The sequence below is a fragment of the Sus scrofa genome, chromosome 7, assembly GCF_000003025.6.
Source record: "Sus scrofa isolate TJ Tabasco breed Duroc chromosome 7, Sscrofa11.1, whole genome shotgun sequence".
Classification (NCBI taxonomy): domain Eukaryota; kingdom Metazoa; phylum Chordata; class Mammalia; order Artiodactyla; family Suidae; genus Sus; species Sus scrofa.
Genome location: NC_010449.5, coordinates 19,338,787 through 19,349,898, shown reverse-complemented (window position 1 = coordinate 19,349,898; position 11,112 = coordinate 19,338,787). Strand labels below are relative to the sequence as shown.

At 42.0% G+C, this 11,112-nt stretch overlaps 1 protein-coding gene across 2 annotated transcripts in view; it reads left to right on the top strand.

Moving 5' to 3' along the window:
* Positions 1–11,112, top strand: part of GPLD1 (glycosylphosphatidylinositol specific phospholipase D1) — a 66,222-nt gene that overhangs the window by 5,708 nt on the left and 49,402 nt on the right. The window contains exons 2-3 of one of the 2 annotated variants that reach the window (XM_013977471.2): positions 4,148–4,230; positions 8,422–8,477. Coding sequence is in view for 1 of the 2 variants with exons in the window: in XM_001925909.7 (XP_001925944.6) it covers positions 4,134–4,230; positions 8,422–8,477 (153 nt within the window). In the remaining variant the exon portion in view is untranslated. Of the gene's footprint in view, positions 1–4,118; positions 4,231–8,421; positions 8,478–11,112 lie in introns of those variants that run through there. The other variant, XM_001925909.7, reaches the window with a different exon arrangement.

Sequence of the window (11,112 nt, the reverse complement as noted above, 5' to 3'; positions counted from 1 at the left end):
TTACTCAGAATTCGTGGGTTCAAATGAAGCCTGACTCTACGCACTGATTTGGGATCAGAAGTCTCAAAAAACTCCCCTTCTGTATTTCTACTGAGTTGAGATAGTAGAGCTCACCTTTCTGGCTTTTGCGGAGCCTTTTTGTAGAGTATTGGATTTTTATTTGCAAAAAACCAAGGCAGCAATCTATATTTTGTCTTTGGTTTTTGCTGAGTCAGTGTCACTTAGTTCTGAGTCAGTCACATTTGGCAGATGGGAACAGTGTTTAAACAGAGTTTAACCTCTTGCGTGAGTAGATTCACTTTTTCTTTCCAAATGAAGGAATTGTGAGGAGAGAGGCAGTCCTGATGGAGACAGCAGCTTGTTGGGGAGCACATTCCTGGGTGGGGAGCCAATGTGTTTCCGTCTACTGCCTGCAGGGGGAGTACTACGGATAGTTGATTTCTAAGTGTTTTAGGAAATTCGTACTCTTGAGCAAACAGGCCCAGAAAAGTGAAGTCGGCTGTGGCTGCCTTTCTTGCTCCAAAATTACTCTGCTTACTTTATCAAGGTTCTGTTTCAAACGGTGCCTACTCCCTTGCTTAGCTGGACTTCTCAGGCACAGTAGGTACAATGCCTAGGCCCCACAGTACTTTTAGGGGCACACAAAAATTTAATTTCTTTTCAAATCAGAAGGAAAATACTGTTTTTACATTGAATATTAATACATTCTTCATAGCAATGCAGTTGTAAATTGTGATTTTTAAAAAAAAGTGTTTCTTTTTGAGAAGGAAGGAACCCACCAAGGGTTTCACCAATAGCAAATTCACCGTCTCCTCTCTCCTCTCTCCCCTCCCTCACGGTTTTGTGTCCTTTGCAAACTCCCATTTAGAGTGGGAACAGTCCCTCCTGGTTCCTACTTTGCTTCCAGGCTGCCCTGATTGCCACCTCGACCCCACCCCCAGCTGGCCAGGCATGCGCCTCAGGGCTTTAATGGGATAAGGCCACCAGGTGACAGCAATGACCTTTCTTCCTTTCTCCTTGGCTTTCCCCTTGTCATGAGCACCTCCAGCTCCTAATTCTCACCTTTCTCCATTCTCTCCCCCATTCGCTATAAGGGCACTATGATGACACCCACTTTCTAAGACTCAGGTAGAAGCGAGCTAAAATTCTGTGCTTTATCTCAAAAGTTTCTGGATCTTAAAATTGTCTATCATTTATTGGCAGGAGGCAACCCACCTTCACTTCAAAAGCCCTACCCGGTGTGGCTTTATACACAAATCTAAATTGTTATGAATGATGTATCGCTGAATACGTGAGTGTAAAATATGTATTCCTATTATTACTCAATAGAAATCTAAGGTCCATCTTTTTTAGAAAGGGAAAATGTCTCGTGAATGATAATAGTCAACATGCGCTGAGCACTCTGCTGGTCTCTATTCTAAATAGTTACCTGTATTTACTACTCTGATCTTCAGGCCGACCCTATAAGGTGGGTGCTGTTATTAGCCCCATTTTTACGGATAGGTTTATAAGTCAGGAAACTGAGGAAAAGCGGTTTATAGTAACTTGCCCAAGGTCACCCCAATAAGAGGTAGCAAAACAGGGATCCAAATGAAGCTCCAGACCCTGTGGCTCTCAAGCCTTGTCCCCTCACCCACTCCTTAATGTACCCACATATTTACTTCTCAACTTGGTGTCTCTATTTCCAGAAAAGCTCTAAATGGTAGATTCATGCTGTCTATTTTTCTTTCTTTCCCTTTTTTTTTTTTTGGTCTTTTTCAGGGCTGCACCCTCACTCAGCATACAGAGGTTCCCAGGCTAGGGGTTGAATAGGAACTGTAGCTGCCGGCCTACACCACAGCCACAGCAACACGGGATCTGAGCCGTGTCTGCGACCTACACCACAGCTCACAGCAATGTTGGATCCTTAACCCATTGAGCAAGGCCAGGGATCAAACCTGTGTCCTCGTGGATACTAGTCAGATTCATTTCTGCTAAGCCACGATAAGAACTCCTATTTTTTTTTTTTTTTTCTTTTTTGGCTGTGCCCGTGGCACATGAAAGTTCCTGGGCCAAGGATCAGACCTGAGCCACTGCAGTGACAACACCAGATCCTTAACCTGCTGAGCCACAAGAGAACTCCCATGCTATCTGTTTTATAACGAAGCTACTTATAGCAGGAAAGAGGGTTTGGAGTGGAAAGAAAAATTCTTCCATGCACGTTTGTCAGTTTTCTTAATATTGCAAGTTCTATTTTAACTTTCCTTTAGAAGTCATATCTTTGTTTTCACAGTTTCAAAAGTAACACAAACTTCATAAGAGCTCAAGCAGTGTTCCTCATAAAGGCCCTATTTCCTAAACCTAACACTTGACTGCCTGAGCAAATAACTCCCTCCTGTTCTTTTACATACAGAAAATTAAGTCCTTCTGAACTTTAAACACTAAAAAAATAATGAGATATTTGAAATTGCTATTGCTTAGTTTCTGAACTCAGAACCCCCTTCTCTGCTTTTTGGAAAATCCGGTTTGTTTTTATTAGATCTGGTTAGATATCATTTTCAGGTAGTGTGGTATTTTTCCTGTTAACCCTTGGTAACCCTCTTAGCATTGTCATTCATTGGATACTCCTGGCTCTTGTGGCCTTAAGTTATCATTGCCACCCCCTCACCTGCAGGCTTTGGAAAGGCCAGAGTGGAAGGCGAGCAAATCACATGGACTTTGGTGGCCAGAAAGGCACAGTAACCTGCACACATTGTGTGGGTGGCGGGGATTGCAGGACTTGGGGAGGGCATGCTCTGTCTGGGAGAGAGGAGGCCACTGACCACTGACCCCTCAGCTCTGGCTGCTCATATCACATGGGAATATCAGTGCATGATGCCAGTTGTTTTTGTTTTGTTTTGTTTTGTTTTTTAAAGAGAGCCACAGATAGAGATATCTGTGTGGATTTTTCCCATTAAAAAAAAAATGGCCTAAGTTTATAAAACACCTTATTAGCCAAACAAAACCCATCAGCCTATGGCCTCTGATCTGCAGTCAGAAGCAGTGGGGCCTAATGCAGCCAGGGTGGAGGGGAGCTCTAGGATTCCTTTCCTTGGGGCTTTGCAAGAGTTAGCGTTACAGAAGAAACTTGGCAGACACCTAAGGGTCTCAGATCATCCTGTCTGGTATTCTTCTTTTCCATTTGGCTAACCTGAGAACGAATACATGTCCTCCCACTCTTTGAGGCTCTCCTTTCTTGCTTTTAAGATATAACATGCCTAATTTGAGCTTTAAGATCCATCATTTCTATGAAGAGTTTAACCTAATTTTCCCTGGGAAGTAAGTGCTACATAGATTTGGATACTTGATGCCAGGGGTATTCTGAGCCTCGTGTATTCTGGATCCTTCTTTTCTGATTCTAAATCTGTCCCTCCCCACTCACCCACTCTGAAAGTAGAGAATCGTTGTCTTTGCTGGGGCTGCAGGTAGCCGCCTGTGCAGCCAGCTCTAGATAAGCCCTATGAGAACAGCCCGAGAGAGGAAGACCAGGAGTGGTTGCTGTTGTGTAATCCCCAACGAGTGGGTCATTATCTATTGCCAAATACTGAAAGAGAAGCCTGTTCCAGCTGATCACCATAAAAGATTTCCCAGCACTTGTGGCTTCAGAGGCCGAGGAAGCAGGGCCTTCAGATGTATGTGTGGAAAGATGCAAGAGAGATCTGCCCTTGTAAGGTGAGGTGGTCCAATATATTGTCTATCAATATAGGCAGATGAGTCTTTTTTTTCTTTCTTTCTTTTTTTTTTTTTTAGGAAAGCAAAGAGTATTGGGAGACATTTTTGCTTTCTCCATCCCAGATTTCATACTGAAAAGAAATCCAGGGGGAAACCTGGGCCGGAAGCTGGGAACCCTTCCTGCTAGAGGCATTTAGATATCAGTGGAACAATTTTTTTCTATCCCAGGTGGAGTTTGTTTGCTGTTCTGGTGAAGTTAAACAGTAAACAGTTGACTTCACACTGGAAAATGATATTATTTTGACATGAGGCTGGGTTTCCTGTGACAGGGACCTGCTTAGAGGGAGAGCGGCGGGTCTGGGCTGGGATTTCAGTCTCAGCCCTGAGGCCTGCCGCAGTCCTGAGCATTTGTCGTCACCATGGGAGCAGCGAGTAATGAGAGCATGTCTGCTTTCAGATTCTGGTCCGGACTGCTGATTGCGCTGGGCTCCCTCTGCCCTAGAAGTTCCCCCTGTGGCATTTCAACACACGTAGAAATAGGTGAGTGCCGGCTCCTTGTCGTGATTTCGAGAACAGTATATCTGTCAGAAATGTTAAGGGAGGGATTTAAAGTCTATCTTATGTATTGCTAATGAGCTCCCCTGCTGCACTGAGCCAGTGCAGGGAAAGGAGAAAGCCAGGGCTGGAGTCGGCCAGGGTTGAGTATTGATTGAGTTCAGGGGAGGAGCAGGAAGTCTCTTTACTTATTGGGTCCCTGGCTGTTTCTCTGGGGAGGGAAATAGGAACTGGATAAACTAGAGGTTCATCTTCATGAAGCCGAAGAACTGATAGACCGGGAGGGAAGAAAGGCGGGTGGAAGGTGATAGGAGTGAGGAATTCATTTTTGTTTTTACATTTCCAAGTATATGTAAAGGACCATGTGTAGCCACAAGGGTGGGTCCCCTGAGTCAGGTGGCTTTGAAAATGGTTGGCTTCTTATAACTATATAACTAAATCTTATAACTTATAACTAAATCACTGTGCTATATGCCTGAAACTAACACGACACTGTAAACCAACTATACTCTAATAAAATAAAGTAAAATAAAATAATGTGGAGTTCCCGTCGTGGCGCAGTGGTTAACGAATCCAACTAGGAACCATGAGGTTGTGGTTTCGATCCCTGCCCTTGCTCAGTGGGTTAACGATCTGGCGTTGCCGTGAACTGTGGTGTAGGTTGCAGACGCGGCTCGGCTCGGATCCTGCGTTGCTGTGGCTCTGGCGTAGGCCGGCGGCTACAGCTCCGATTCAACCCCTAGCCTGGGAACCTCCATATGCCACGGGAGCAGCCCAAGAAATAGCAAAAAGACAAAAAAAAAAAGATAAATAAAAAAATAAAAAGTAATGTTAATCTTAAAAAAAATGGTTGGGTTCTGGCAGGGGAATCTGAATGGTCCTTGGCATTAGAGGTGCCCAGAAGGATGACAGAGTTGGGGAGGACAGGGGTACAGCAAGACAGTGCCTCTAAACTCTGGGGCAAAGGCTGGGTTATCTGGATATAGGTGAATGGTAGCAAAAAATTGTTTCTTGGAGGACTTCCCATTGTGGTGCAGTGGAAGTGGATCCAGCTGGTATCCATGAGGATGTGTGTTCAATCCCTGACCTTGCTCAGTGGGTTAAGGATCCAGCATTGCTGTGAGCTGTGGTGTAGGTCACAAATTCACCTTGGATCTGGCATTGCTATGGCTGTGGTGCAGGCTGGCAGGTGTAGCTTCATTTCCACCCCTGGCTGGGGAACTTTCATATGCTGCAGGTATGGCTCTAAAAAGCAAAAAAAAAAAAAAAAAAAAATTGTTTCTTGGATGAAATGTATTTGTGGTGTTTTTTCATCATGGAAAACATGAGCTACTTTGGCATATAATTAAAAACTATTGTATTTTATGGCAATTTTTCAGATTTTTTTCCCTCCCAGGACTGTGCATGAGGCATATGGAAGTTCCCAGGCTGGGTACTGAATCAGAGCTGCAACTGCCGGCCTACCCACAGCCACAGCAATGCAGTATCCAAATCATGTCTGCGACTCTCACCACAGCTCACAGCAGCTCAGGATCCTTAACCCACTGAGCAAGGCCAGGGATCCAACCTGCATCCTTTTTGTTACTAGTCAGATTCGTTTGTGGTAAGTCAGGACAGGAACTTCTCAGGTTACTTTTTGATATGTCCTATGTCTGAGTTTTCTTTAGATGCAAACAATAACAATATATTATAGTTACACTACCTTCAGAAGGTTCAAAGCACAACAACATTACAAATAAAGTATGAAAATTTATCAGTGCAAAGAGACCTGGAATATTGAGCTCTGGTGGGTAAGATCTCTACAATCAAAGAATTTTATGATTTGAAGGGACACTAGGGGTCACTGAGTCCAGTTCCTTTATTTTACAGATGAGGAAACTGATCCCAGGGTGTTTTCACAGCTAACTTGCTAATGACCTGGTCTAGAAGTATCCTCACAGCTGATCCAGTGTTACTTACATTAAATACGTATTACTAGGGAGTTCCCGTCGTGGTGCAGTGGTTAACGAATCCGACTAGGAACCATGAGGTTGTGGGTTCGGTCCCTGCCCTTGCTCAGTGGGTTAACGATCCGGCGTTGCCGTGAGCTGTGGTGTAGGTTGCAGACGCGGCTCGGATCCCGCGTTGCTGTGGCTCTGGCGTAGGCTGGCGGCTACAGCTCCGATTAGACCCTAGCCTGGAACCTCCATATGCCGCAGGAGCGGCCCAAGAAACGGCAGAAAGACAAAAAAAAAAAAAAAAAAAAAAAAAAAAAAAAAAAAATAAATAAATACGTATTACTAAAAGGGAGTCAGAGATGGTGGAAAAGGGAATCAGACTAGGTTCTAATACTGGCTCTGATATAAACTACATGGGTGACTCTGAGCAATTCACTTTTAATTCATCCCCTGCAAAATGAGGGAGTTGAACTTGATGAATTCTAAAGTATCTTCGAAGTCTAAGTTCTATGAAACTGAAATTACTAAAATGATAGCAACGGGCCAGAGAGGAAAACACAAGTGGGACCATTCAAGTTTTAATCCTTAGAGTTTAAGAATGAGCAAGACAGGAGTTCCCGTAGTGGCTCGGTGGTTAAAGAATCCGACTAGGAACCATGAGGTTGCAGGTTCGATCCCTGGCCTTGCTCAGGGGATCCAGCGTTGCTGTGACCTGTGCTGTAGGTCGCAGACACAGCTTGCATCCTGCATTGCTGTGGCTGTGGCTCTGATTAGACCCCTAACCTGGGAACCTCCCTATGCCATGAGAGCGGCCCTAGAAAAGGCAAAAAGACAAGGAAAAAAAAAAATTAGCAAGACAGATAAAATCGAAAAATTTTTAACAATGAGATAATTGCTTGCCTTTCTTCAGTAGGTATCAGACAAAGGTCCTAATAATATGTTAATATATTATTAATCTTTGTTAAATGTAAAATATAATGATAAACATGTTTATGTGAACATAATTGGAGGCAACTCCTAGTCTGCACAGATTGTGAGAATTTTTATATGAGGAGATTAAAACTTTAACACTTACTTACTAATAACTCAGATGATTTTATAAACATCTTGAACTAGTTTTCACTTACATAGGTCCTGTGTGCAAGGTTGACATATTTATGCGAGATAGTTCATTAGAATTGGCCTCATTCAGTGGTTTGGGTTTGTAAATCATTGGAATCCTCTATACAAGTTATTTGTGTGGGCTGTGACTTTGTCACTTATGGCATAAATGCTCATAGTAGTGGCTATATTTTTGTTGTATGAATTGAAAAAGCGGATGTGCTTTACAGCAGAAATAAGGTATTACCTTTGAATATCTATTCGCGTGGTGTGTTGATATTCCTATTGATTCTATGAAGATTCAGGGTATGTGTATATCAGGTGGGTGGAGCAGGTGGCTTTCTGAGACTTTTTTGTCCTTCTATAGTATAAAGTAGTCCAATGATGGGAGTTCCTGTTATGGCTCAGAGGAAGCAAATCTGACTGGCATCCATCCACTTTCGAACTAACGCAAGTTCAATAGCAGGCCTTGCTCAGTGGGTTAAGGATCCAGTGTTGCCATGAGCTGTGGTATAGGTCACAGACATGGGTTGGATCCTGCATTGTTGTGGCTGTGGTGTAGGCCAGCAGCTACAGTGCCCATATGACCCCTAGCCTGGAAACCTCCATATGCCTCCAGTACAGCCCTAAAAAAAAAAAAAATAAAGTAGTCCAATGATGACAAAACATTTGAAGGTCCATGGTTTAGGCCCTGTATTGTATTTCGTACTTGGGCTTATCTACCCAGGTGGGTTGTTGAAGCAAAATATGATGATGACACTTCTGTTTATTGAGTTCCTGCCATCTGTCAGCTATGAGCTTATCACCTAGCGTTTATTTTCTATGTTCAATGAAACTGTAAGGTGGATATTTACCTAATTTTACCTAGGAGGGAACTGAGGCCTGGAGAAGTTAAGGAACTTACCCAATGTCATAAGAGCTAGTTAAGCAGAAACTTTAAACACCATGCAAACTAAATTTGTACTATAACAATATAACTATTATACAAATCTAATTAATTAGGGCTAATTCATTTTCGTTTCCCACTTCCTTGACAGTTACCCTCAAAATTACACATTTTCCTTTTAAAATGATTTCTAGGAAGTTCTATTTTCAGTTATAGTTGAACTTAATTGAATTATGTATTGATTTCTCTCAGGACATAGAGCCCTGGAGTTTCTCCACCTTCAGCATGGGCATATTAACTACAAAGAGGTAAAAGTTTTGATTTTTTTTTCTTTTATTCCTTGGGCATTAACTTTCTCTTATAGGGACAAAGGTCCTAACAGATATTGAAATAGTAATTTTGAGTCATTTTTATGCCTTTATAAAGCATTAATATTTTGGGTTAAAAGCCTTATGTCCCTTCTAGCACTCCTGAACATATATATAATTAAGTGTCATATATTTTAATTATGTGAATTATAGTTTGAAAGATAGAATTTTTTGAGAGAGAACTTTTTGAGACTTTAAAAATAATACATCTTATTTGTTTTTATAAAGAAAGGTCATATCTAAGGTAAGCTATTTATTTTCCACTTATCTCTGTGTATTGTATAAAAATTGCATCACTGTGGGAAGAAGGAAGTATTTATTTAGAACTAAACTTTGAGATAATGCCTCCAACTATAACACCTACTACATTCTTGGTAGGATTAGCTGATAGCTCGCTTTTACCCATTCTCAACTTAGTTGAATCTATCCTGGACCAATACACTATTCCTAGTTCTATAGCTAAATAAAACTTTATGACAAAGGTGATTCTTAAAGATTTACCTTTGATAGCAGTGGTTAAATTCCCTCATGACATTAGAATTGGATCAAATTATTACCAGTGAGTCTTGATAATCCAGTATGGAGTGCAAGACGGTAAAATAAGTGAAATCCATCATCACCCAGAGGAGTTCTATCGTGGCTCAGCGGTTAATGAATCAAACTAGCATCCGTGAAGATGCCGGTTTTGATCCCTGGCCTTGCTCAGTGTGTTAAGGTTCTGGTGTTTCTGTGAGCTGTGTTATAGTTTGCAGACACAGCTTGGATCTGGAGTTGCTGTAGTGTAGGGTGGTAGCTATAGCTCCTATTTGACCCCTAGTCTGGGAACCGCCATGTGCTTCACGTGCGGCCCTGAAAAAAAAAGTTGGATGACATCTTTCTCCCAGAAACCACTTTTGGTCATTAGTTTCAACTTCCTTGCCCATCAATTTAACAGGCCCTCTGAGAAAAGATAGCATGTGTTGTCATCTTCATTGACCCTGATAGAAAGTTGGAAGAAAAGAGAAGCGAGAATCTGTTCTCAACGTGAACAATCAGTCCTGAGTGTTTGTTTTCAAGCCTGTATCATTCACTTCATTTAAAGCATGGTGAATGGACACACGTACTTCCCCTCAGCACTGGTCCTAATCTAAATACTGATGTCATCTTTGGAAATGCCTGAGTAACCTGAAGACTTACACTTCCCCCTTTCAACTTTTGAAGATACATAGGGATTACTTTGCCTTTTATCACGTCCTCAAAAAAAAAATCCCCTTTTAAAGATTGGCGATCTGAGTTCCCGTTGTGGCTCAGTGGTTAACGAATCCGACTAGGAACCATGACGTTGGAGGTTTGATCCCTGGCCTTGCTCAGTGGGTTAAGGATCTGGCGTTGCCATGAGCTGTGGTGTAGGTCGCAGACATGGCTTGGATCCTGCACTGCTGTGGCTGTGGTGTAGGCCGGTGGCTACAGCTCTGATTAGACCCCCAGCCTGGGAAACTCCATATGCCGTGGGAGTGGCCCTAGAAAAGGCAAAAAGACAAAAATAAATAAATAAATAAATAAATAAATAAAGATTGGCGATCTATTTTGTATCTCCATATGTAGGAATCTTTTGGAGTTTCTCCCTACTAACCACTGCTCCTTGGTGACCTCTGGACTCAATGGTCCAGTTTGGTGAAAGGATACAGAGGGGAGGTGTTTCCCAAAGGATGCCAGCTGGCTACATAGCTCATGGTATCTGAGCAAGCTATGCATGCTTAGGGTCTTGAGTGTTGTTGGTTCTGGAATGATCTTTTATTAATATATCCAGAGGCGACTGCACTTCAATGACTTTGACTTATGCTAATAAATTTTGTAAGAGGAGACTAATACATAAAGCTGATAAAACCAGTTTGTTTATGTATAAAAACCATAAGAACCAAGTGGACCTCACATTGATGGTTATTATTGCCCTCATATTTGCTTTTTCTAAAAGACTAAATAGAATCTCGTTAACCTGGAAATCAGAACAATGGTATTTGATTGGTTGCTGTCCTCACATGAAACCTCATGTGAGATTTCATCATGATACTCGAAATGGCACCCAATTTAAAAATTATGGATTGTTCTCTGGAATTTTCTGTGTAATATTTTTGGGTAACTGAAACCAAGGAAAGTGAAACATGATTAAAGAGGGACTATCTTTCTTTTAAGAAAAGGATGCTCTTCTATATAACCACAGTGTGATAATCACAGTCGGGAAATCAACATTGAAATAATACTATCACTCAATCCTCAGGCCTCTTACAGATTTCACCAGTTGTCTCAATATTCTTGATGGTTCTGGGACCAACTCAGGAGCATGCATTGAGTTATCCATTCCGTCTTTCTCCTCCAACCTGGAATAATTCCTCAGGCCTTCTTTGTTTTTTAAAATCCTCGATAGTTTGAAAAAGTACAGTCCAGTAAATCTAGAATGTACCTCCATTTGGTTTTGTCTGTTGGTTCCTCATGGTTAGATTCTCCTGCAGGATATTTTTTGGCAGAAATATTGCAGACCATGTAAGTGATGCTGTATTCTTTTCATTGCGTGTTGCCAGAAGGCACACAATGTCAA